This window comes from Rhopilema esculentum, chromosome 16, assembly GCF_057945365.1.
Source record: "Rhopilema esculentum isolate cy_ngs chromosome 16, ASM5794536v1, whole genome shotgun sequence".
Lineage (NCBI taxonomy): Eukaryota > Metazoa > Cnidaria > Scyphozoa > Rhizostomeae > Rhizostomatidae > Rhopilema > Rhopilema esculentum.
The window spans coordinates 183,534-211,032 of NC_142830.1; the positions used below are offsets into that span (position 1 = coordinate 183,534).

At 35.5% G+C, this 27,499-nt stretch overlaps 2 protein-coding genes across 4 annotated transcripts; both read left to right on the forward strand.

Moving 5' to 3' along the window:
* Positions 1-4,034: 4,034 nt before the first annotated feature.
* On the forward strand, positions 4,035-9,134 carry LOC135682141 (histamine H2 receptor-like). Of its 2 annotated transcripts, none has more exons than XM_089113222.1 (3): positions 4,035-4,638; positions 5,597-6,431; positions 6,870-9,134. In XM_089113222.1, exons 2-3 carry the CDS (start codon positions 5,750-5,752, stop codon positions 7,214-7,216), a joined length of 1,029 nt encoding a protein of 342 aa, XP_088969348.1. In that variant the 5' UTR covers positions 4,035-4,638; positions 5,597-5,749; the 3' UTR covers positions 7,217-9,134. The 2 variants fall into 2 exon arrangements, with proteins under 2 accessions (XP_088969348.1, XP_088969349.1); XM_089113223.1 differs by having other exon boundaries at positions 4,035-4,634.
* A 956-nt stretch (positions 9,135-10,090) lies between these two features.
* On the forward strand, positions 10,091-26,996 carry LOC135682138 (WD repeat-containing protein 75). 2 transcript variants are annotated; one of them, XM_065196881.2, is made up of 24 exons: positions 10,091-10,250; positions 11,888-12,017; positions 12,827-12,892; positions 13,438-13,534; positions 14,145-14,281; positions 14,614-14,684; positions 15,177-15,272; positions 16,040-16,128; positions 16,476-16,631; positions 17,084-17,146; positions 18,875-18,993; positions 19,233-19,340; positions 20,004-20,080; positions 20,624-20,784; positions 21,410-21,534; positions 22,020-22,096; positions 22,350-22,540; positions 23,103-23,263; positions 23,892-23,945; positions 24,460-24,526; positions 25,495-25,568; positions 26,086-26,180; positions 26,587-26,624; positions 26,783-26,996. In XM_065196881.2, exons 1-24 carry the CDS (start codon positions 10,111-10,113, stop codon positions 26,956-26,958), a joined length of 2,568 nt encoding a protein of 855 aa, XP_065052953.2. In that variant the 5' UTR covers positions 10,091-10,110; the 3' UTR covers positions 26,959-26,996. The 2 variants fall into 2 exon arrangements, with proteins under 2 accessions (XP_065052953.2, XP_065052954.2); XM_065196882.2 differs by having other exon boundaries at positions 25,498-25,568.
* Positions 26,997-27,499: the final 503 nt, after the last annotated feature.

Below are 27,499 nucleotides of genomic sequence, written 5' to 3' on the forward strand. Positions count from 1 at the left end.
AATTCTAAAATAGTATGATACTTTAAATGTGATAAATGTTTATGGCATAAAACTTTCCAACCTTTATGGTTAACAGAGAAGCGGATGGCATTTTCACTTTACTGCCAAAGTTAAAGATTTAGCAAGCATTTGGAGCTCTGGCTTGACATTTTCAGACAACACTTTACAGACAAGAACAAATCATATAGACAATACTATTGAGCCCCATCGATGCTACATTTCAAAAAAGCCTGACATTCTAAAAGCCTGACAGTACTACCTACAGCCCAAGGAAGCCTTTAACGCACATTAAAAACTACCATTTAAAGTTTTTAGCGCACCAATTGAAGAAAGATTGAGGAACTTTCTCAGTATTCCTAGCTGTAAATGTTTCTTAAGCTATAAGTCAAGTATTGCATCATTTGCTAATTTTCTTTCACTTTTCACAATCCTTAAAGGACTCAGGCGTTTTAGCTCGGGCCTTTGGTTGCAAATATGAGAAGAAAATGGTCGTTTATAGGAAGTTGAAAACCTAATTTACATAGCAAACAAACCGGCTGCTTTTATTAGAAATCCATTTTCAAATTATAACACCATCAAGCATGTCAACAATAGAGAGGACAAGTATTGACGAGGCTCTGATTGGATATCCAGACCCGAAATGTCGACACGAATAGCAGCGGATAAAATCAACGATTTCAAAGACGACCCTTGAAAAATGGTCTTCGATAACCGCTTTATTTGCAGCCTTTTATTTTTGTCAATGAATTGCCTTCTGCTTTTCGACCACTCTTGAAATTATCTAATTTATTTATTTTGATTTTATTTCAAGTATTTCTTGTTTCAGCCACTAAAATTTTACTATTTTGATGATATCCATGATTCAATCATAGCCCTTAACTCGATAGGAAAGCAGGATTTTAAAATCAGTTAGAATTTTTAATGAAGCATACCTTTTAAATGTTTCATGAAACGAAAAATCTACTTTCATCGCAAGTTTCCCATACAAAAGTTTGAAAATGAAACAAAATGCAGAAAAGTTTGAAATTGCTGAATAGGAAATTCCGAAGGCTTAAAAAATGTTATAGAAACAAACCCAACAAATTGCATTAAAACGTGTTAGTAAAAACTTGACAATTTTTTGCAGAAGCTTTGGCAAGAGTAACAGACACGAAATCTTGTCTGAAAACAAACTCGTTTAAATGCAGCCATTTTATCCCATGTTCTGCATACAAGCGTTACAGGTAAAAAAAACATTTTTAGGGCAACATACTTTAGTTCCTATTTGCAGAAGCGAAGAGAATTCATCAAGCTCGCATAGAAAGAGTTATTTAGTACATTGTTATGAAAAGTATCAATTTATTATGTTTTTACATACCGATCTATCTCACAAAAACATTTTTAAGGCAAACCACAAAATAGGCAGAGGGAAGAGCAATTTTGTGAGCGATGAAGCAAAGTTTAATAGAATACGTGACTGCAAAAGGCCTTCTCAAGCAATTAAGCAATTATTAACAGTTTTATGCTTTTTTTCATCGCATAGTATCATTGGCTAGTAGTGATGGGCAATACATTTTCCAAAAAAGGAATGATGTTTTAAGAAAAATAAGGGGGGGGGTAAATAAGCAGGAACTATTCACGAATATTATTACACTAGGCTTTAAAGGAGTACAAAATATCAGAATTTTAGTAAAACTCAAACCATGATCCATTCTTGTCATTTTCTGGCTTTAGGTTGAATGAGGTGAGTATCTAAAGGATTTACATTAAGTATCAAGATTTGCCAAGAACAAGTTTTAAATCAAGTCTTCGACAACTTTTTAGTTCCTAATATATTTGATAGCAAGTCTTCAAACTGCCTTACAATCTTGAAGAAGTTAATGGATCTGTAGAACATTTCATGGAAAAACCTACGCCAAGTTTACTCTACTTTTCTCTTTTGCAAAAAACTGAAATACTCAGGTGAAAATAAAGAAAAGATCAAAATAAAACGAAGGCTCTAATTTGCATCTTGTCTAAACAAACAATGATACAAATAAGTAATCATCAATAAAAGCCCTAAATTATTTATAAATTTCTTGCACAGTCTATTGTTGAGGTTTTTATAGCGATGACTTTTTACTATATACTTAAATTCTGTAAAGATACGGAGATTCTTTTGTTTCTAGTGGCAACGAATGCCATAGTTGATGTCCAAGGCACATGATTGTTTTAAATCCTTAACCATTGGCATGTGAAAGTGAGAAAATACTATCAACATGCGGTCATTGCTTCTCAAACTTTATGATGTTTTTCTTAATGAAGATTCCAGGTACGAATTTTGGAATTCGGATCAACTTTTAACAATTTCTTTAGTTACAAACGGTAGATTTTTTAGCGAAATTTGATCAAGTCTAACTTGTCCATAATTCTTCAAATTTTGACCACATATATTGAAAATGATTTTTAATGCGCTCTCGTTACGAACTTTATAACTTTTTTGATCCACGAGTTTTGCATCGCATGTAAGTGCATAGAGTATTCACCCAGTTTTTGCATGTATTTTCAACATGACACTTGAAGTCTAATTTCTTATCAGGTGCTACTCCAGGGAACTTCTTTTTTTCAGATTGTTGTATACAGGATATGCTAACTTCACTGAAGTATAAGGGGATTAATTTCCGAATAACATATAATGGCAATTTGCATCATTTTGCTTCGTTTGGTCGTAAACAGCAAAGTTGACTGGCATCTACCTCTGTTTATCTTCAACATTGTTTACATCAGAAACACAGAAAAGAATGATCTTATCGTTCTATACCTCAGTGTAGAATAGAAGATATCATTGATAATTAATTGAAGTCCCAAGACTGAGCCTTGCGGTACACTTTTGTCGGTTTCTGTACATACAAACAAACAATTAAAATTGGTTGAAAGCAGATATTAGCAAAGTCGTTGGCCGGTATTAAACGGACAAATGTGTTGTTGTGAACAATATCTCAGACAAACTAAAGAAATCTGGCTTAATGAAGCTAATCTGAGACATCAGCTAAGCCTATGCCTTTGCATTGATTGTACATTCTTCAAGGGCATTTAGGTGTCAAAAGGCTTTTATTTTGTCATTTATGATCGCCCCCTTCTTTTGATTTCAGTACAGTTATAAAAATGGCACACAATAATTAGCTGTTTTAAAAAATTCATGTATTTTATGTTAGGTACCATTAAGGCTTTTCTAGGCTCTTTATTGAAACTTGCAAAGAATACTGCTGGCCATTATTTTTAGGTCACTTAGTATTTTCTCTTTTATATTTTAAATTTTGTTTGAAAATTATTTTAAAAATATGAAGCAGCTAATGAAAAAATGCTTAGAATTAAGACTGAAAAAATGACCGATGGTCAAGCGTTCAGGCCTTATATTCTGTTTCCTATGAGAATGTTTATCTTAAAGACTCATTGCTAACAATAAGCCATTGCGCTGCGCAAGCATCCCATAATGCATTTTCTGACAGTCTGAAATCAATTTTGGTTAATCTATAGAAGTTTACGCTATTATTTGTGACAGATGTGTCTAAATTTTAAAACTCGAAAAAAATGGGAATGAATTTTAAAAAGTTTCATATTGATAGAATAGCAAGCATCTGGACATTTTAAAACAATAATCTGTTGGAACTGCAGGAAAACGGTAAGTCAAGCAAATTTATACAGAAAGCGCTGATCATATTAAATTTAAGGAATAATTTTTTAAGGAATAATTTTATTCAAGATTCTTTTATTCAACGGCAACAGATTCTCTGTACGATTGTCTGCATGAAAAAATTTGCATGATAACATCTGAATCCTGGGGCCAACACTGACTAAAAATGAAATTTAAGAATTGATCAGTTTTGCTGTATGAATAAGAAAGCTTCTCAAAAATAGCCTACAAACAGTTTTGAACACCATATTTTATTAAATGGCTGGAAGAAGCTGGAATTCCCAATAATACAATCCTTTGTGAATCCTTTGCAAATAGCTGCGGATACTTCATCTTTTTCAGGCAGGGATATCATTTCTTTTTCCTTCTGCAAAATCTTTGATAAACCTTCAATCGAAATGTATGTAGCTTGGACACGGGCCAGCCCAACACCAATTAAAATGGTATAAAATGCTAAGAGTAACTTTGTGCTTCCTTTATTCCCTAAGATAAAGAAATTGAACAAAGATGCTATTTTCTACCAAAGACTTCTGTGCCAGAGGTCACTCAAGTTTGATCACAAATTAAGTTTGCACCCTTTCCACCTTGCAACTATACGTAAAGGGGCTTGCCACAGGCAAGAAAGCAAAATTGCCAAGTCTGTTCTGAATTGAACAAAGTAAAAATTATGCAGCACTTAATAAGATCTATCAGAGCCTGATATCAATAGATGCAATGCAAACCACACATATATAGTGTACTAAAAGCTCTACAGCGCTTTAGAAAATATATTCAGAATTATTGTACCATACCTGATCAAACGGCCTTTTAGGGAATTTCTTTTTAACGACTTGTCCAAACAACTACCTGCTGCAGATGTCTTTTGAAAACTACTGTGCAAACATCCATTGCCGAAATCATTGGTTCGACATTTAAGAAAGAATATTTACCCCTGCAGTATTGAAAAAGTCATGGCAACAACTGGAAGGTGCTCCAAAGTGGTGTATGTATCTATACACGCATACATTTCTTACTTTGCTCAGTTTTTGGAATCTTTAATATTTCATTTCTTCAAGCTAAATCCTGAATGACAAAGGAAAATCATCGCTAATTACTTTTTTTGCATTTTAAAACTTAAATTTTGACAAAATCGTGACGCTGCAGATGCTGAACTTAGTTGATGAGCGGTAGCAAAACCTAGAAAAATCACAAATCAGATGCTGCAAGGAGAGGCAGATAAGCATAAAGATTGCTGGGTTAATGCTCTCTGAAAATTTAGTTAAGTAAAATTAGAACTGCAACATTCGTAATATGTCAGATAAACTGTAATGTTGATATACAATCGCTTTGGCAAGTTCATGCCTGGAACGAAAAAATGTCTGATATTATAAGCATCAAGAAAATCTCTATCAAATCATGTATTGTCATATTTCAATGCTGTACATGGTCCTATTTGTATGCGTGAATGCTCTCCACCCTTTCTCAAACATGCAATGAAAAATTTGCCGTTACTCAGAGTATTGCATCGTATCACTATGCATCTAACTGTCACTAGAGAAGTGTTCCAGCTTTCGATTGTAATCAATTTGTTCTATTCATTATTAATAGTGGAACAATTTTGTTCTTATTTAAATAGAGAGCCCTTTGTAGATTGGCAGTTCTAAAGAGCTACCCTTCGTAACTATTTGAAGATATAGTAAATAATTTTGTTTCTAGTTGTGTGTATTTGCAGAGTGCACTGTTGTAGACATGAGTCTGGATCTAAATCGCTCATAGCTTTCGAAGTTGTCAAACAACATAAATGGTTTTCTTTAGGAATCTAGATTAGTTATCAAAACATGTCGATTAAAATTTTCTTTAAAAACTTTGAAGTCATTTCCGACTTGTAGAAAACAATTAATTTGCAAGACATATACCACAAATTCTTAATGATTGCAATCTTATAGTTTTTCCTTAATTTTGCAGGTACCCATACAAATGTTGATTAGAACGGTGGCAGCGCTTGTTCAGGATATTTAAAGATTAATCATTAGTTTTGCAGTGTTAATTGTGCCTCATATCACGCATAAAGTTCTGCTTGCCGCCAGTTGATAAACTGAGTCAGAGAAGTCTGAGAAGATGCCGCTTAGCAAAACTGAAACTACTCTACTGACAACTGGAATGCTCCTTCTTTGCTTCATATCAGTTGTTGGAAATTTACTGACGGCTATTGCAACATGCAGAATCTCAAAGTTGCGAACAAGAACCAACATCTTAATTGTCAACCTTGCAATATCAGATATTCTAATTTCAATGCTTGCTGCACCCCTGAGAATGTTGCAAACAGATGGACATGCCTGGTCACTGAGGCTAGACAACTGCAGGATAGTAATAGCATTGACTTTGTTTTTTTGTAATGCCTCAGTTCTTAATTTAACACTGATAAGCATTGACCGTGCGGCTAGCATTGCTGCACCATTAACATACAATCATTCGTACGCAAGTAAAAAGTTTGCCCTGCAAATCATTGCTTCGTGGATGACGTCTGTACTGATATCGCTGCTACCGTTCTTTGGATTTGGTTGGAAAATAGAAAATGAGCACAAAAGTGGTGGAAAGACTATTGAAATGTGTAGATATTTGACAATACTAGACGTGGATTACGTACTGTTTGTTTTCTCTGTGGCAGTTTTTTTCCCACTGCTAGTAATGATGACTTGCTATGCATACATTTTCAAAACTGCCCTTCATCATTTGAAGAGGATAGCTGCTGTAGAAACGATTGCCTTGAACAATAACAAAATAGGTGGAAATACCCAAAGTAAGTACAATAGTATTTGGTATAAACCATCTTAGGCCTTAACTGCTAAAACCTTACCCTACATAAACTCCATGGCACTTGATAATTTCCATATGATATTTCTGACTTTTTCCACGAACCCCGGCATTTCCCGAAGCAATGCATCACTTTGCCCGTTCACTCTTATGATTCGCTTTAATTGCTAAAAACCGTCAATCATTAAAAGCTATGGCATCCTTTTCCAGTGAATACCAATACAGAAACTTTTAACTGAATTCTCTGTTTTAAGATCTTCGCATATTGAACATTGTTTAGCCTCTTATGCCCAGTCCGTCATTTGGTCCGCGCTTTTGGATTCGTGAACAAGCTTTGTTGTCATCACAGTATATGTGTGTACTCCTGCAAGTACTTCTGCAAGTATCTATAATTTCTAAATTTACATATTTTGGGTTTTACCAGGTATTTCTACAAACAGTTGCGCTACATCAGGACCTCGTGCAAAGAGCAACAGATCAAGCTATCGCTCCTTTCTTTTCAAGAAGGAACTGAAAGCAGCAAAGATGATTGCAATGGTGATTGGCTTCTTCACCGTCTGTGTTACTCCGATTGTTATCGTGGACATTACTGAGATTGCCTGTGGATACCCATGTGCACCAGAGAGTTTTGTGCTGTTTGCTGTTTGTCTTTCGTACATGAATCCCGCCGTGAATATTCTAGCCTACGCCACAATCAGCTCGGATTACCGAAAGGCGTACAAACAGATTTTTGTGTCATTATTTTGTTGCAGAAATTGTCCATCGTATTAGTTAGAACTTGATGACATAATAGGTAGCAAGCGTTCGTCATGCATAAAGATTCAGTGAATTTGCAGATTCAAAATGGTCTTTGTACTAAAGCCAGAAAATTATACTTGCAAGACAAAATTTGCTTTCTTTAACTGAATTTTTGCATCGAAGATGTTACAAGCGATGGAAAATGATAAAGCCTCTTCTCTCTGAAAAATTGTCCATGCTTTATTCCATTATGTTTTGATTTGTAGCAGGGCAGCTCTTAGTTAGCATGCACCTAATAATGTCGGTATGAAGCGTGAATCTTGGAATAGGAACTTCGAATGCTTCTCTATAACAGAAAAGAAAGCACTAAGAGTGATAAAAATTGTTCTTTTCTAACTACTTAAATGTTTCGAGCCTCGTTCTCGTACTACACACATAATCCTCATTTTCACTTAAGCGTTTATTTGTCACCATGTATTCTCTTACTAAATATGATTTGGTATTTAAGGCAAGAACTAGGCAGCTACATGAAACCTATTCTAGCACTATATCACAAAATCTAGTCTACTACGTTGGAATTGAAAAACAAACGGAGAAATAACTCAAGAATGTATTATGGACTGATTTATTTATCAACAAGATAACTAGTTAGACTTAAACTTATTTTAAGCACAGGTTGATGCGTGATGGATCTATTGGCGTAGCATGAATTGTTGAAGTAGGTATGCGGCGCTTAGTGGGGTCAACAGACCGGTCCTGTGAGAGACCAGGGGAGAAGCCCCCGAAAGCGTAGCCTTTTAATGAAATCTGATAGGTGAAATCATGATATTTGAACAGGATTTTCTACCATTTCTAAATAGAACATCTAAAACACATACTTAAATCAAGTTTATACCAATGAAAGTATTACTTTTTTCCCAGTCATCATTTTAAGAACGATATCAAATAGATGAAATATATACATTATTTTTAATACCTTTAGTTAAGGTTGAGGGCAAAAGAGCAGACTGGAGTCGGGCCTCGTTTTATGTTGTTTTGACTTTGTTGTTAGAAAGTGCTGACGTCAGAAATTATGCTGTGAGTCCCCGCAATAAATTATTGGTGGCAACCACTCTGCCTATGGTGCGCATATAAATTCATAAAATTTAATGGCCGTACCTATTATCTACTTGTATTGCAGCTCAAGGCGTCTTTTTTTACTTAAGATACAATAACTGCACTATAAAAAGCGCCTCTTCTATAATCGATCCTGTCGCCCATGTCATGTTCATATTAGAGCACAATTTCTGAAACAAGAAACAATCCCAGATCCTTTATAACGATTTAATGTTGTCGAATATATGAATATTTGATAAACCACATCAAGGCCAAATTGGTATCCTGACAAGGCAGGCACCGCGGAGCAGGGGGGCTGGGGAGGAGGGGGGCTTTAGCCCGCTCCGTGGAGCCTGCAAGGCAGTCCCTCCCTCCCTCCCTCCACTATTGGTACTCAGACTGAAAAAATGATAAATGGCATTTATAACTCCATCTTTTGCTTCTCTATAATCTACACAGTGGATTTACTCTAATCTACATTTTAACGAATTGCGTCGAGATACATCTGGGGCATGCGGCCGCCGAACTGCATACCCTAGCTCTTTTTTAATCAGTTCCTGCCCTCATTTCACTGCACATTAAATTAGGGTTAGGGTTCTGGAGGTAGGGTTCTGGAGCACAGGCTATAGGAACTATGGATCATGCTAAAAATCTTTGTTTCGAATTTTTGCTTCTGATATGAATAGAAGTTTTTTTATAGATCAGTTTTTTCCGCCTCATTCTGGCTCTATAGCTAAAAGGAGGTCCTTAAGTGCCTCCTAGTTTATATCATCTTTTCTTCGGTAGAACAATGCCTAAAGCACAGGGCGTCGTGGCCTGGGGAGGGGGCAGAGAGACACATGCCCCCTATCATCGACCATTCCCCTATCACCGAAGAAAGTTTAAAGATGCTATTCAGAACAAGGAGGTAGATATAAACAGAAAAAGTTTTCTGAAGACAGTAAAACTCATGATTATTTATTTTACAGTCGGGCCTATCAAAATCTGTACATTTATACAAGAAATGGCAAAATGCGAGTGCACCGGTTTAAAGGCTGCGATCAACAATGGGCCAAGAAAGATATATCAGGGGTGTCCAACATACGGGCCGAGGGCCATTTTGGGAATAGTTACCGACTTATTGAAATCATCAAAAGTGATAATGTGAAAGATACATATAATTTAGCATGTCTTTCTACATTTATAAAAAACTGCGCATGCGCTTGATGAAGTCATAATTTTAATTGAAACTCGTTGTCGGAAAATTTGCAAGCTGTGCTCCAACCCCCCCCCCCCCCTAAGAGTCACTACACTTCTCTCGATTCCTGCTAAAACAGTAGCATACGACTTCACTGAAGCTTCAAATGCAAATTCTGAGAGATTGCCAGCAGAGACTTACCATTTTTTCATAGCTTTCAAGGCCGACGAATTGGGAGAGGGCCAGATTGCCCAAGGGCCTCGAGCTCTAGGAGACCTCATGAAGTTATCAATTCTGCTTCAATAAGAAGTTGATTAAAAGAAACAAAATTAAGCCTTGAAATAGCAAAACATTTTAGACGAATGAATGAATTAAAGCTAATCTAAAGAGCGTGGTCGGAAACCTCTCAAAAACTTCTCAGGGTCTCAAAAACCTTTCGGCGGCCCCGATGGTGTTACATGTTTTTTATGGTGCAGATTTGAAAAATTATATTTTAAAATGCCGTCATTAGCTCATTGGTGATTTTTTGTAAAATAAAATTAACCAAAAAAATTAAACATCTTCTTCCCAACTGGATAAATTTCTCCTGACAGGGAGGAATCAGCGATATTTCTGAACTATCCCATAAAGCATTACGAGCTCAACAGAACAGCACATGTGCCCCTTCAACAATATGGCGACAGAAGACGGTGGCAAGCCTGAATCTTCATCAAACCAAGATCCAGGTCTCCGAAAGAAAAGATGCAATGAAACTTTCTTGAACTCAATTCAAACAATACTAACCAAAGACAAGAGGTAAGGCCACTTACAAGAGGTATGATATTCATTGGCCGAAGCGAGCTGGAGACTGGCATGGAGCAGGCCATCAATCTCTCGTCAGCACCAGTGAATCAGGGTGAAATTAGTATGAGAGGCATGATTAGAATAAAGAAACCGCTCATGTGCAAAAATATGTAGTTTGAATTGCAAGTATCAATCATTCGTCTAGCTTCTTTTCATCAATTTGAAGGAGAACAAAATGTTTCTTTTAGTGATAATGACCTGATGGCCTAATTTAATTTATAGTGTTCAGGGTTGCCTTTGTGAGTATTTGCACCCTCCTCTCCACCTATCCTCCGCAAAGAAAATTATGAGGAATGACAACATGTGGCGAGCAGCTAACCATCTTCTTTCAGTTATCATCTATGCAGTCTTTCCAGGCTAAACATTTACTTTTCAGCTAAAACAGTAATACATATCCTCAGTTCTCCGCAAACCCAAATTATCAACATGGCACAGCACAGTTTTTATCAAGTACAGTCTGTCCAAAATTTACAGCGACGAGGCCCAGCGCAGTTTAAATTTTCATAGCCTTAGTTTGTTCCAGTGCATCTTCACATCTCTCTCTGTATCTGTACCGGCTCGTGCCTCTATGTATTTCTTAAATCTCACTTGCCAACTTACATATATACGTTTTCTTAAATCTCACTTGCCAACTTACATATATACGTTTTCTTAAATCTCACTTGCCAACTTACATATATACGTTTTCTTAAATCTAACTTGCCAACTTACATATATGGTAATGCATTATTATCTTCTGTCTATATGATAACAGGTAGTAAGCTAATATGTTAATGCACATAAGGGTGATACAAATACATAAGGTTACGTCAATGGCAGTGTTTGAATCTTAACAGGGTGTATTTGAATCTTAACATAAATACAGGGTGTGTCTAATTATTCAAAAGCGTTACTTCCTTAATGTGTATATTAACAAAGATGCAATTACATGTGTGGGGCAAAATTAGAGGGAAATACAAATGAACAACTGTGACTAAAACGAGGAAATAGAATGAATGGAATAGGTGAAAGTCTTAACACAAGATTTGCGGGGCGAGACAAATAGCAGTATTACATGTTGAAATCTCACTATCTCAAAACAAGAAGATACACCATATCTGATTTTTTGTTATAGACAAGCTTATTCAACATCAATTTTGGCAGGATCAATTTTGTATTTTGTCTAAATTTGATGAGAAAATGTTGGAGAGGGATAATATTTGGCAACATACTTTTTGTGTTGTAATCTTATGATCTTCAAACTGCTCTTGCTTAATCAAAAATTAGTCATGGGTATTCTCTTCAGGTAAAATTGGCATTCCTTGTTGGTAAAAGGGCATTTTCTGGTGCCGAAAGGGCTACAGATGAACATCTTTTAAGGCAGGGCAGCAGGCACTGCTCTATGAATAGTCTACGAGCAAGTGCATATTTCTGACCTTTGACTTGTGCTTTTACTTGTATTTAAATACCATATTGTATTGTCAATCTTCCAAGTCACATAATAAAAAAAGCCACACTTATAATTTGCAAATACGTGTAAAATTTCCTGCAACAGTCAAACAAGGAATTTAAATGTTTTTAATTTAGATGAAAATTTTCATTGCCCTTAGATATGCAATATGTGCCTGTGGAAAAGTGCTACTTGTCTACAGCATAAAAACTGAAAAATGTCTGAGAAAGTTGAAAGGGCATGATGGAAAAATAGTCAATTTCTACTTAAGAAAGAAATATCCAACACAGGTACAATTTTTTAATTTTCTTCATATATATATATGTTTATTTACATAAATCATTTTACTTTATATCATATATGTGTTTAATTCTTCATTGAATTGCACCAAGATAAAACAAAGAACCAAGATAGATCATGAATAGATCAAGTTTTCACTTTGCCTCAGTAAAGGGCATACAAACATGAAAGTTAGCACAGGAAAAGGGGCTAGAAACCGTCTTTAAAACGAATGTCCAAAAAGGGAAATGTATTTCTTCATTCATTTTTTATAGTATATTTCATATTTTACTCTATAGTCTTATTCGACAATAATTCATTAGTTAAAAAGGGTTCGTTGATAGAAATTTGTTGTTTTAGTTGACAGAACTATGTGTTTAAGAGGGGACGAAGGATCAAAAATTTTGTTAAAGAACTTGCTTTTGGAAAAAATTGTAACAATCATATTGTTATCATCAATTTTCAATGGCCCCTAAGAGGGGCTTTTTATCCTTAGAAACATCTTCATATCTAGCTTATCATATGGCCTCATACATCCTTATTTTCAAATTGAAGATGAGCTGGATAGAGTCAATAAATATATAATTATATTATACAATTATATATATATATATATATTGTTAATTGGCCAACTCTAACTATGGAAAAATAGTTTGATAAAAGCCTTGAAATTCAAACAATTCAAGTGCACCATAAGTAAATACCATACCAAACTATGCCCCCTGTCTTTCCACATAAAACTTGTCATCTTCAAATGGTTAAATAAATAAAAGTGGTTTTTCAAAACAATAAAAGTAGTTTTTTAAAATTTCGTAACAAGGTACTTTCTGCTGATGAAGGTGGCTCGGTATTCATATGGGACTATTTGCAAGGCACAGTTGTAAAGGTAAGAGTGGTCAAAGATTTATGCCATTGTATCAGGAAATGTTACTAAGAGTTTTTTCAGGAAAAGGTTTTTTGCAAGTAATTATCTATCAGGTGCAGAAATGGAACCTTTTTAGATTGGTAGGGCATGTGCAATGAATTTTCTGAGTTTCTGATCTAAGAAGCCTTTGCTCTTAGCCATTAATTCTTTTTCCAAGTCTCAAAATTACAGTTTGAAATCCAAAGTGCAAAAATGCAATTTATGATGAACTTGTGAAGGGTAAAAGAATGCATGCATAACAATAGTTAAAAAGAGAGCAGGTGAGGTTCAGATTGAGTATTATCTGGATCAATTAGTCAATTTTGTCCAGAGAATATTTCCAAACACACTATGACGGAACCCCTTGATTATTTATCACATTTCTTGAATATTTGAAAGTCTCTACCAAAATAAGTTAAGCTAAAATTAACTAAACTGAAATAAACATGTTTTAGCAGAAGAAAAAAAAATAGGCAAGCTGGGGAGAACTTATCCAAATTTATGCATCATGAAGTATTGTTTTTTAGACTCTTAAGTTAAAGCAATCAATAAAGAGCATGATGCAGCATCCAATGGATGATGATATCATCTTTATTAGCAAGAAGGAGCTGAACTCTAAAAGTGGTGAGGAAATAAGTCTTTATCAATTTCAATCAAAGACAAACCTGTGTTTTCTAAGATTGTAAAAAAGCTGTAAACCTCCTGCATTCCAGTTATTAAATGTAGATGTTTTGGCTTTTAAATTATATAGTCTCTAATTTTGTATTTTTGAAGGGTCACGTTGGATTAAACATTCAGGCCTCCAAACATCTATTAAGGAGATTGTGTCCTAGATTGTTGAGATAGTCCCAAGCACTATGTTATTTTTTGCTGTGCTATAAAGACATGCAAATTTGATATGATATCTAGTGGGATGAAAGGTGAACAAATGGCACTAAAAAGCAACCAAATATAGCTTAGATTTGTTCAGGACACCTAGTGATCATTAGATTTCTTTGCAAACACAGGGCCTCTGACGAAGAGGGGGGCCTCACTTTTTTGCAAAACAATAGAGCTTTTTTTAAAAACCTTTGTTGTGATTGTTATATTTTCTCTTGGCCCCTCCACTTTCCAACCTGCGTCGGAGCCCATGAAACAGTATGTTGCCATGTAGAGATATATTTTTCATTGATAATATTTCAGTGGCATGATTATTGTAAGAGTTCTGTAATGAAAAGCTCTCCTCCTTCATCAGAAAAACATGCAGTCAAGCACTCACTGCTGAAAGTAGAGTTACGTTTAGCTGAAAAAGAAAAGGCAAAGAAAAATCTTATTTGTACGAGTTTATGTTCAGTGGCATCAAGTTCTAAGAAGATAGCTATCAGTTATGACGTAAGTTGAACATCAGTGCCCTATGTACTAAGGTTTTGACGAGGTTGATTTTGCGTTGTTTAGGGCAAAATGAATTCCAGTGTTTGTACTGACCGGCAAAAGTCTGTACACTTTGTCGACCAAATGTATTTATTTGAGTTTTTCATTTGTTTTGTTAGTTGCAAATATATTTAGATTGCTTCTCGAAGCAATCAAACTTTGTCTGTTTTGACAGGATGCAGAATAGATTTGTGATTTGTTGTTCTTAGTTTAAATGCCACTCACCTTCGTATAATGACTTTCTCTGTGATTTTTGTTAAATCTAAAGTGTCATTTAACAAAAAATCTTGCAGGGCAATGTCATTGGTTATTTGAAAAAGAATATGTTAAAAGTTTACTCATCTGTGGATAAAGAGAAAAGACAGTGAGTACCAGCATTATTACTATCAAATTTAATACGGTCGGAAACCTGAAATGGTGAATAGACTTTGGATGGAACTGTAATTGGTAGACTTGTTCAACATGTAGAACAAAAAAACCGTATTGTGTTAATTAGCAAATGATGGGAATGTTAACACGATAAAATTAAGGAGTTTTATTTATTAGGATTGAATAATCATTTGGGTATATCAACAAATCACAGCCATTTGCTTTTCATATATTCATATATTTAGCTCTCTAACTGTGCTTCTATTTTGTGGCATGGAAAGGAGATGTTAAAATATTTAACAAGGCTGGTGTTTGATGAGCATCAGAAACTGAAGAATTTCATATGTGGAAGAATCTTACTATGTTAATGCATTATTTGTTAGTTAATTTAAATCCTGTGAATGAGTATTTTTGCTTGATTTACATATTTAGTATTTGAAGTTCCAATTGCAAAACAAGTCATTTCCCTATTTGGTTTTTATTTCAGATTTAGCTTAGATGGAGAAAAGCTTCTGCGAATCACAAGCCATCCTTCTAAGTTGATATTCGCCACTGGTGATTCCTTGGGCAGAATTGTTTTGTGGTTTGTCATATTTTAGTCTTCTTTGTCATGTTTTACCAAGCTTATTGAGTTTGATTGCTGGAAATGACACTTACCCTATCAACCCTATCTATCAAGACTCCTTCTCTTTAGAGGTGTGAAGAAAGAGTGCTGTCATAAAGATGGTGAAAATAAAATGTGTCCAAGTGATAAACGAAAAAAAACCTTTTTCATGATGAACATCTTTGCTTCTCGTGTTGCAATTTTCAAAATTGGTTTATTAAAATTGGTTTTGATTGTATATATGCAATTCATGACACTAGCCTCACATTGGCAGGAAAAAAGCATTTCAAATGGCCTAAATTTTTCTGTGCTCTTGCTTACCATTGGTTGATTGTGGCCCATGGCTGATTGATGATGTCCTTAGAATAAAAGAGCTTATATACATTAAACAGAAAATTTAAACGGATTAGAATAATTTAAAACTTTAATGCACACAATGTTATAAATCAAATTCTATTTCAGGAAAAATCAATAATACTTTGACAAAGTTTCAAGGTCTAGGTGCCTTGAAAAAGATATTATGATACCTTAAAAAGCAAAAGGAGAAAGGAAAACCAAGGACATTAATTAGCTGATAATAATAATTGTGTGCTGGACAGATGTCTTGAGGCTCAAAAAGCCAATTTTTCTGAAAATACCTGTTCAATTTGCTAACCATTTGATCTGGTAACAATGATTGGTTCTCCTTTTCATGAAGTGTATAATTGTTATACGATAATTCATTGTGGTTGTCAATTTATTTGCAGGAGTGAGCTGTTTACCGCCAAATCACCAATTACAACAGTCTTACATTGGCACCCACATCCTCTTCGTAGCTTATCATTCTCTCATGATGGTGAGTATTGAGTCAGTATTCACAAATCATTACCTTAAAGCTTTCAATCTGCTTGAGTTTCGAGCTTCAGCAACTAAAAATCATGTTTTAAGCAACGTCAACACTTTAAAAGATAATTTCAAACATTTTTTATGTTTGCAAAGACTTAGCCGGATGTTTGCCAGTTAACTGTGAAAATGTTCGGGGACTGGACAAGTAATAATGATTGGTGGTGTATCAGTGAAGCAGAGCCCAACAGAGTCGTTTAGCACAACAATAAGGAAATGTTTTCTCTTACATCTGAAGATATCACATATTGTGGTTGTGATTTCTGTTGCTGCTTCTAATGTATGTCAGTTTTATTGCAGGCCTTTATTTACTTTCTGGTGGTCCAGAGGCTGTAATGGTTACCTGGCAACTGTCATCAATGCAAAATGACTTCTTGCCAAGATTAGGTGCAACAATTACACACATTACATTGTCTGATGATGACACACTAGTTGCTGTTACGCTAAGCAACAATAGTGAGTTGCCTTTTTTTTTTGGTTATATTAGGCTTGTGTATTTCATTGTATTTCATTTGTTTTATATAACTTTTATAGATGCATACTAATTTAGCTTAAAATTTGCATCCTCGGTAATATGTTCTTGGGGAATGGCTTTGAAAAGAGCAAACATTTGCATATACTTGTGCTTTTCGTCTAACACTCTTCAGAGTATAAAATGTCAGAGCAAAGACCCAAAACTCTATGCTAGAAAATATATATATCCAGTTGTGGCATATCGAAATAGGTCAACCAGAAACGTGAGCACATGACTGTTGAGGTTGCCCAATGTTTTTGGGTAGTTTACAATGTATTCAGTTTGTCTAAGGTCTGTCTAGCTTTTTAAATCTGTGAGGTGCAAACACATTCTCAAACACATTCTCTATCAATGTTTATAAGATGATTAACTATAGAAATCTTCTTCTCTGCAGAAGTAAAAATATTCTCATTGGTAGAGAAATTGTGTATATGCGTACTTCAAGGCTCTGCAGAAGGTACTTTGTTCTTTTTATGTGTATTATAAATGTATAATTTATGTGTAATTTATGTGTGTTCCACAGTAATATTAAAAAAGACAGTGAACATATATATATACATATATTTATGACTTCCCAGCAGAAAAGCGTGTTATCAAGAAAAATATTTAATACCAAAATAATTTGACCTTTTGGTAGCTGATTTTTATGCGTGGCTTTACCCAATGTTGGCTTTTTAGCCTTGAAGCATCTTTTGGTTCTTCCTTATTGATCCCCTACCACGTTTCTTGTCGTTAGCTTTTTTTTCGTTAGGTTTCTTGTGAATTTTCTGGATCTTCCTATTTTAGACTGAAATTTTCGTTTGACTGGTTTCTCTGATTTGACACTGATATAAGTGCCCATCATGCTAGTTGCCCATTTTGCTAGTTGCCCATTTTGCTAGTTGTCCATTTTGCTAGATGCCTTTTCCCTCCTGCCCATTTTAGTAGGTGCCCATTTTAGTAGGTGCCATTTCAGTAGGTGCCATTTTAGTAGGTGCCCATTTTGCTGAATGCCTTGTTCAGTTTGCTAGGAGTTCATTTTGCTAGAAATTCAGTCTACTAGGTACCAGTTTAGCCAGATGCCCATTTGCTTGATACTTTTCTTGCCAAGTGACCATTTTCTTAGGTTTCCCATTTTACAATTTTGCTAGTTGCCCATTTTGCTAGTTGCCCATTTTGCTAGTTGCCCATTTTGCTAGTTGTCCATTTTGCTAGATGCCTTTTGCCTCCTGCCCATTTTAGTAGGTGCCCATTTTAGTAGGTGCCATTTCAGTAGGTGCCATTTTAGTAGGTGCCCATTTTGCTGAATGCCTTGTTCAGTTTGCTAGGAGTTCATTTTGCTAGAAATTCAGTCTACTAGGTACCAGTTTAGCCAGATGCCCATTTGCTTGATACTTTTCTTGCCAAGTGACCATTTTCTTAGGTTTCCCATTTTACAATTTTGCTAGTTGCCCATTTTGCTAGTTGCCCATTTTGCTAGTTGCCCATTTTGCTAGTTGTCCATTTTGCTAGATGCCTTTTGCCTCCTGCCCATTTTAGTAGGTGCCCATTTTAGTAGGTGCCATTTCAGTAGGTGCCATTTTAGTAGGTGCCCATTTTGCTGAATGCCTTGTTCAGTTTGCTAGGAGTTCATTTTGCTAGAAATTCAGTCTACTAGGTACCAGTTTAGCCCATTTGCTTGATACTTTTCTTGCCAAGTGACCATTTTCTTAGGTTTCCCATTTTACAATTTTGCTAGTTGCCCATTTTGCTAGTTGCCCATTTTGCTAGTTGCCCATTTTGCTAGTTGTCCATTTTGCTAGATGCCTTTTGCCTCCTGCCCATTTTAGTAGGTGTCCATTTTAGTAGGTGCTCATTTTAGTAGATGCCCATTTTAGTAGGTGCCCATTTTAGTAGGTGCCCATTTTAGTAGGTGCCCATTTTGCTGAATGCCTTGTTCATTTTGCTAGAAATTCAGTCTACTAGGTACCAGTTTAGCCCATTTGCTTGATACTTTTCTTGCCAAGTGACCATTTTCTTAGGTTTCCCATTTTACAATTTTGCTAGTTCCCTATGTTGATAGTTGCACATTGCTATATGTGCCCATTTCAATATCTGCCTATTGTAATAGTGCCCATTTTGACAGGTGCTTCGATCAGAGACACCTACAAATTATCAAGCTTTTTGTAATCAGTCTTTTGACTGCATATTCAACATTCATTTGCAGTTACCAACATAAATGCTGGCATAAAGCATGATCCTCGCACTGGTTGTTTAGTGCTTCCGTCTTTTCCGCCCGGTCATTTGCAGTTTTATGACGCACAAGAAGATTCAATTTTAACGACTGTGAGTTTTTTCAAAGTATCCTTTAGCAGTGACTCACTCGCTCGGGTGTACCTCGATCGATGTAACATGGTTTACAACTGTTATCTGGTGTGAGAGAGATTTGATTGCTTTGTCGAGCCTGCATCATCTCCCCTTCACGAGTGATACAAAAGTACACAATTATACTAGAACGCACATTTGTTCCTGATATGCAAGGGATGATATTGCTTGTTAAGGCACCTTTTCCTTTTTGTACACAGGTTGATATTACTTGTCAAAATTACGTCGTTGGACCCGTTGGCAATGCTGGCTACATGTCTGTTGTAGAGCGCTTCGAATTTAATTACGATGGCTCTTGGCTAGTAACGGTACGACTATTTTTTGCTTCTGCCAAGTGGCATGTTTCTGTTATCCATTGTGTATTTCGTTTACAGTTCGATCCGGATATCGGCACTTTCGAAGCTCATTTAAAGTAGAAAATCTCTGAATGAGTCAAATAGTTGCCAAGATAAAATACTTCCTTTGGTCCCTGATTAGCACAATGAAATTGCTGGTCGGGATTACCCAAGGGAGCAACATTCTTTCTAGGATCTCCAGTTGCTGTGACTGAGAATTAAGAGGGTTTCTTAGCATTCAACATCACATTATTTTGCACTTTTAGTGAGAATTAAAATGAATTGCATGTTAAAGGCGATAGTATTGATAAGGGTTTCATTTTCATTCAATTCATTTCAATTTAAATCGATAGCCCCATCAGTCCATAGAACTTTTTTCAGGGGTCGTGTCAAACATACATTATTATAAACTAGACAGCTTAAACCGACATCTAAGCTGAAAATTTGACAAACCGTTGATATTGTTGTTCAGAGCTATCCAAGTAGTCCTGCTTATTGATGAAAAAAATGGTAGCTGCTGTCAACGTCAATTTCTTTGCATTCTGTGCAAAGATTTTATATTAGTATAAAAGTTTTGGTATGCAGGTTGCCTCCATCAATATTCAATGTTTCATGCGCCTTTAATTTATGTTTCAGATTGAAAGAGGAAGTTATCAACTGATCCCAGATGAAGTCAAACTAAAATTTTGGCATTACCAGCTAGAAGACCAAAGGTTCATTGCAAATTTATTCTTTGTTATTTGGGTCTGTTCCGCTTAAAAAAATGTCCCCAATAGGTTTCAAACTTTATAAAAAGACCATTTTCAAAAACACTGAATTTGTTTAACACGTGAAGATAATCGGCACTTTCGAAGCTCATTTAAAGTAGAAAATCTCTGAATGAGTCAAATAGTTGCCAAGATAAAATACTTCCTTTGGTCCCTGATTAGCACAATAAAATTGCTGGTCGGGATTACCCAAGGGAGCAACATTCTCTTAGCATTCCATGAAAGCCCTAGGTGTATGATTTGGCAGTTAGATGACTGTTAAGATGATATCTCTAAACACACGTTTTATTCTGTTATCAACTTTTAATTTTTTCGGTAGTTGACGCTTCACAGCTTTGAAAAAGCTTTTGTTCAGTTCTCTCTGCGCTTAGTTCTGTGTTTATATATCCGTTGTATAACACCCACCCGACTTCGGGGTTTGGCTTTGAGAGTTCTGAACATGAATATGCTTTCAGGAATCTCATATTTTCTATTTTGTCTAATTTTAAGGTATGACCTAATTACAGTTGCTGATGGTCCTCATGAAAGTAAGATCACTTCGCTGAGGGTGAGACCAGAAGCAGAAGTATCTAGGTTTAATCAAATGGCCGTCACTACCTCTGCTGATGGAAAATTCAAAATCTGGACTTTCGAAGTTCCAGATTCTAATGGTAAGTTTAGATTGATTATTGCAGACTGAATTAATTTATGTTTATCATGACAATTTTAAAAAGTTTAAGAGCGAATTTAATATATTTAATTTCTTTTTAGTTTATTTTGTTATTGTGGTTTATGCTTTAAGATGGAAAAGCTGTGATAACTCATGCGGGAAGGAAGAAGCCTTTCCTTGCGACACTTGTCATAGCCAGAAACGTTGGTTTTTGACCAGTTAATACCAGTAAAGCCAGTTGGTCTTACCAGGAAAAAACATTGCATTCCGTGTAACTGGCCATTGTGATCTCATCCTATGTTCAGTAAGGGTTGAATGCAAAATTCAAAATTCGTAACTTTTTTTGCAGAAATTTCTCTTTTGTAGAGTTTCTGCTTTAAGTTATGAATAACAAGTTCCTCTTTGAGGCAATTTAATTTAGTCTTGACCAATGGCACTTCAGAGATTGGTAAACGTCTTTCTTGTGCTTTACAGTTGTCCATGATAGTTATGTACCAAAACAGTTTATTTCCATTGAAGATGTTTTGAATTCTTTCAACATTCTTTGACTTGAGCAGAAAAGCACTATTTGCTTGTTGGATTTATAGGGTTTTTACATTGTATTCTCTGTTCTTATTCCAATCAAGACATGATGGGATACAACAAGATGAATTCCTGGAAATGCCAGTACTCCTGCACTTTTGGAAGCTGGCCGTGTGGAAAAGCAGCCTTTTCAGAAGATGGTTCCCTGCTGGCAGTCATTTATAGCAAGGTAAATGATCAGTTTATGTAAAATAGTCACAAATCACTTTTTAGATTTAATCGTTTTTCTTTTAACTACCATTTTTGTTCTGTACTCCGTTAATGCATGGTTTGAATTGTGCATTCAGTGTAACTGAACATGTAATATTGTTGCATGAACAGCAAGGGAAGAATGCAATATAAACTCCCGCAACTAGCTTTGGAGGCAGCTGAACTCGTTTCACTTGCCTCTAGTTCTGGGTAACATTGTTCTTTGCCATAATCACAAGAAAATAATTACACTGCAATACTTATTTGGCAATTGTATCACATTAATAGTTTTATTTGCAAAATGTTTTAATTACGTTGACAACTTTGCATTTATTTTCTCTGACTGTAGCTTGTTAAATCTTTGCTATAATGCACTGCATTCATCCTTGTAGCATGAAACATTTACTTAACAGATTGATGCCTTCTTTTGTCTAGAAGTTAACATTTGAAATTTTCCTCGGCCAGGTGATAACTCTTTGGGATTCTGAGCTTGGATCTCTTAGAACGCGCTTTTACTGTCCAGTGCAAGATCAGCGTTTCAGGTATGTCTTGCTAAAAGAATTCCCTTAACTCTAAGAAGATAAAAGAATAACCTACAGACTATCAGTGGATGGTTTAACTACCGATTTTGCTTAATATAATGCAACCTTAACTGCAAATATCTTCTAAGACCTTAACTGCAAATAAATCTTTGCCCACAATTGCCCTCAGTGGTTTCTATAATGAAAATTTAGAAAATCGAAATGATCTTGAGACAAAATCCTGGGCTCAATCAGTTATTCTATTTGTTGTTAGCAATGTTATCTTTGGAGCTGGCACATCTGCGCCCTATTTGCTTGCAAGAACCACGCACTATCTCATATGCTGGAACCTGCTTTCGTGTTCCATGTGCTGGAGTTTGGATCTGCAAGTGACCTGCCTTACCGTGGACCCCTTCTCTGGCTATGTGGCAGTATCTGCAATGAAGTCGGGCTCAAAAAGCAGAGGTAAACGAAGCTTTTTTCTCATTCTTTCAGGACCATCATTATTTTTATTCAGAATGGTTAAAGGAGTGATAAAGGAGTCAGCATTTGTTTGCAATCTTGTTTGTTTGTTTGTTTGTTTCCCTGTGTGTTTTTCAACTTTTTTATGTTGGCCTTTTATATCCAAGCTGTTGTCGATTTGGTTTCAAATTGCATAAAAAAAATTTGTCAAGATTTCATGTTTGCTGAATGCAGCCTGTTAGTATTTTTTTCGTTGTTTTCCACTGCCCGTCAAAAGCTTAAGAAAATTTGAAATCCTATGGAGTAAATTTTCTCCAACTGACCATATTTCTTGCATGAATTATCTCGTGAAGGAAACTTTTTTCTAATTTAAGGGAAAATTGCCTGTACTACTCTGGTTGAGGCAACCAAATCTAAAGAATAAAAGATTGTTCATAATTATCAAGACAATTTGAAGTGTCTAGCGATAACAGTTTCATTCCTTCAAACCAAGCTAGAAGCTCGAAACATTGCATTTATTAAGTAAATCCAGTTGATCTTTTAATTACTCTGCACGTTTTAACAGTGTTTCTGCTCGATGCATCCACTTCGAAGATTGCAGCCAGTCTTGGCAAAGTCCCTTCAAAAGTCAGGTCGATGATTTTCTCCTCCGTCGACAACGTTGATGTGGCAATAGGTAAAAGATTTTGCACAATCGGAAGGCTCTGTATTCTCACGGCCGACAAGGTACCCAGTTTGAATATGTTTTTATTTTTTGGGATCGATGAAGCCTGCACTGGGGACCAGATAACAAACGTTTTAACTACACGCCATTTGGGGCAAGCTTGAAAAAGTTTTCAGATTGTAGTATCAAGATATATTTGGTGGTAAAATCAACTGATTTGATCTTACCTTGGCTTACTGGTGCTTTCTTGAAACTTTTATTATTTCTAATTACAGAAATCCTATATTTCTGTTAAAATCTTGCTTCTTAGCAAATTTTAAAAGAGATTAAAATTTTCTAAACATGCAGGTTATTCAATTTTTCAGTGTCAATGCAGCGCCCATTTTGCTTCATCTTTCATTTGTTGCAAAGTGATTCATCTAGTGGTAGCCAGAGGCTTTCATGATTCCCCCAGTTCTTTGATTTTTTCTCCTCTGTTTGCTTGTTCCAGGTAGTGGAAATGTAATAAACGGAATAGTCACAATGGAGAGTAATGAATGTAATTGTTTTGAGCAGAAGTTTGAATATGGAACGGATTGTCATTATTATTGTCATTATTATTGTCATTATAGTCATAATTTAAGGCAGCTGCATTTCACATTTCACGTCTATCATTTTCTATAGTTTAACAGCTCATAATTTCTTTTTTAGGAAATCTACAGCTTTGACAGCGTAATGAAAAGTGACGAAGTTCTTGAGACTGAAGTATGCTTATATTTAAATCAGGACAAGTTTTTTTCTTCCACTGAATTGATTCGATCATTTTATGTCATCATCGATCATCTGTCACCGTCATTTCTTTTGGGGCGTCATTTCTTCTGGTTTTTCATTTTTTATATAATTAATATTTTTTTCCTTTAGTTTCTTTGTTTTTATTGGGGGGGGGGCTCTCTCTCGATTAGTTTACCTACTTAGAGAGCTCCTCCTTAATCAATTTATATCATATATAATCATGTAATGTCATTCCCTTTGCTACTATTAGATGTTATCAATTTGGCACTGTATTATCTGTAATGTAATTGTGTAGTATTGTATATGGTGTAGATTGATGATCAAATGATTGATTGATTGATTGATTGATTGATTGATTGATTGATTGATTGATCTGTCCTGATGAACTGTTAATGCTGATGATTTGATCGGTTAATGGTCAGTCATCACCGATCATTTTATGCCATCATCAATCACTGTTTGTGATCATCTGTCTTTTGGTTTATAGGAGGTGACAAAAGAAAAAGTCAACAACGAGTTTCAGAGTATATTTCGATCTTCACTTGCGACAAAAGGTAACCGCAAATGTTTTATATAAAATTTAAATTAATTTTTTTTCAGTTTTTTACTTATTTTGCAATGTTTAATATTGGTTTATCAAAGAGTGCCATTTCCTCCTTTTCGATCTGATAAACTGGGACCTGCTAATGACGCGTGTGTTAATTGTTTTAAAATGTAATTATTTTATAATTTTCAGTTGTAAGCGCTCAAATTTTGACGAGTGTCGATTTCGGTTTCGGGAAAGGAGGAAGGGAGTTGCTGTATTTACTCGCGCCTTTGTATGCCTGTCCCTGTGATTGCCAGCTTAGGTGATAATGCTCCCCCTCTCACCTCTGGTCTAATTGGCTTTTGGGAAAATTCAGTGATAGTAGTTGCAGTTCTGTTCCATTCGGGTATAGGTTTAAGACTGTGACTATGACTTTGAAGCTCCTAGTTGCTTTCCAACATGGCGAGCAAAAGCATGTTTCAGCTCAAGCCGAAATAATTGTGGGAATAGCCTGGGCTTAGGCCAAATTCAGTTAGCTACTGCCCGACAAATAGACTGAACTACTTTACAGTTTACAGTTGATTGAAGTGAATTGATTGAAGTTATTAAATCTGACTGTGGGACGTAGCATAATGGTTTTCATTCGCAATGCGTCGAATTTTACTTACAGCAGGTCAAGAATATATATTTTCGTGATACCTTTCGAAAGTGAAAATACTTAAACTATACATAAATTGATGCGGTATCCTTAGAGGAAGAAAATTTCTGTTAAATTAAATGACACTTCTGTTAGAATATATTCTGTATTTCCAAAGTTCTCTCTTTGAAAACTGCCCTGTTTCTCCCCACTCCACCCCCTCCAACAATTTATATCTTGGTTAATTATGCGACAAAAGTAACGTAAGTATGCTGCACACAGCAACAGGAATTCATTGTTGACTTAATATCTTTTTAAGTTATTATTGTTCAGTTCAAGATACTTAGTTTTTTCTTCAGAAGCTGAAGGAAAAGAAGTGGAAGACGTTGCCAAACTTCCTCCTGGCCTTCCTTCTGCTCCTTTCATAAGAAAGGTAGTTATTATTCAAATCTATTGTATCATAATCTTAATCTATTCTGTTCTATGAAAATGTGGATAAGAACCATGTTGCTGTATCATTCGGTACCCTTTGGGTTTGGGCTGTATCAATCAAGCCCCCAGACTACAAATTGAGCCTTTTGGGGACAAATTGTGCCCAAAGATAAAGCTTGTTGTGTCATTCGATCCTTCATTTAATCAAAGCCAACTGAAGTAGAAACTGTCCCATTCCTGTTTGCTTGTACCTTTATTTCTTAGAGTTGAATTATGAAGGACTGTATTCCACAATTTAACCAAAATCAACTGCAAAGAGGCGAATTGCGACAACCACCCACCTCGACTGACTACTGAAAACAACAGAAGGATGTCTGGAAATTAGTAGCACAGCTGTAATCGAAGTAGTACATTTATAATTGCCCAGTGGTTTGATAAATATCTTTTGAACCGTACCATTTTGTATTGATATTATGTGATTGGGGTTTTATTGTAAGCTTCCTTGACTATCTTTCCAGGTGATCAGTACACCGTCGCACGTGCTGCCTTCAGTTTCTTCCTTGTGCTCTGCGTTATTTAATGCCGTCCTTTCGAAAAGTGCAGAATCGAATATGTAAGCTTTTCCTTTTTTCCGCAACCGTTGCTTCGTGACGTAGTTTTTAAGTTGTGAGATATTTTCTGAATATGAAATTGATTTATATAGAGATATTTTGATCGAGAAATTGCCTAACATAAAAGTGCATTCTTTTAGCTCATTATAGCCTTGTTTTCTGTCTCCTTTGATAGTAATGCTCTCGTCAGTTGCCTACCAGGCCTCCATTTATGTTAACATCACGTTGTTTATTGATTCTTTAACTATAAATCTTGTCCTGTTATGTGTTACTACTGTTTTTATTACGTTATCTACAGTTAAGAATCACTGAGAGCTAAGGAAAACCAACTCTGATTTTATACTGTTTGAATGTGTTCGGCTTTTGTATTGAATATAAGTTGGTCATTCTTGACTCTAATTTTTTCAGAGAGCAAGACGAAGATGCAGATTCACTTGATCACGAAAGTGAGTATTGATTCTAACTCATAAATTCATTAATTGAGTCGACGTTTCAGGTCAACCTTAAACAAATGTTTTGTTAAAATATTTATAATAAAATACTTGATACTGCGCTGTATTGTCCTTGATTGTATTAGAATGAATTGGCTATGCTTTTTTTCCAGGTGAAAGCGACGAAGAGGATGAAAGCCGAGCCGTAGATAACGTGAAAGTACAGTTGCCTTTGGAAGGCGATTCTCTTCCCAAGGAACCAAAATGGAACTCGAATCTCGCACACAAACGAAAAAACTTTGATTTTAACTGGCTGTCAGAATTTGTAAAAAGCAACTACAAATCTTAGTTTTTAGAATGATTTAAGTTGGAAATGGTTTTGTTCGAGATCTTGATTTTAAGTTTTGTTCAACTCCCCTACTTGCTAATATGTTGTGAGAAATTGTTGTTCTCAGCTTTCAGCAAAAAGCACAGGGGCAGCACGGTTGATGAGAATAAACAGGGTACCAAGTAATTACAACACGCTCACAATGTAAGGATATAAAACTTTCAGCTTTGAATCAGTTGTTTAGAGAAATAGCGGTTGATATGATTCTGCTTGATTGTTTATTAGATTTGTTGGCAGATTCAAAATGGTGAGCCAGGGCGTCAATGACGGATTGCCCAGCGAAAAATGTTAATGTTTCTGAATTACGTAGCAGCATTTCTATAAAGATATTGCTATTATTGAGTAAGGTAGAATAAACGTATTTTAAATTATCTTAAGTATTTTCTAGAATTAATCTAAATGGAAAAGAGCTGCATTTTTGGAAAAAAAGCCGTACTTGCTATGTTAAACTCTTTTTTTCTTTATGTTGCAATCCAGTAAAAATCTACAAACACATATTACG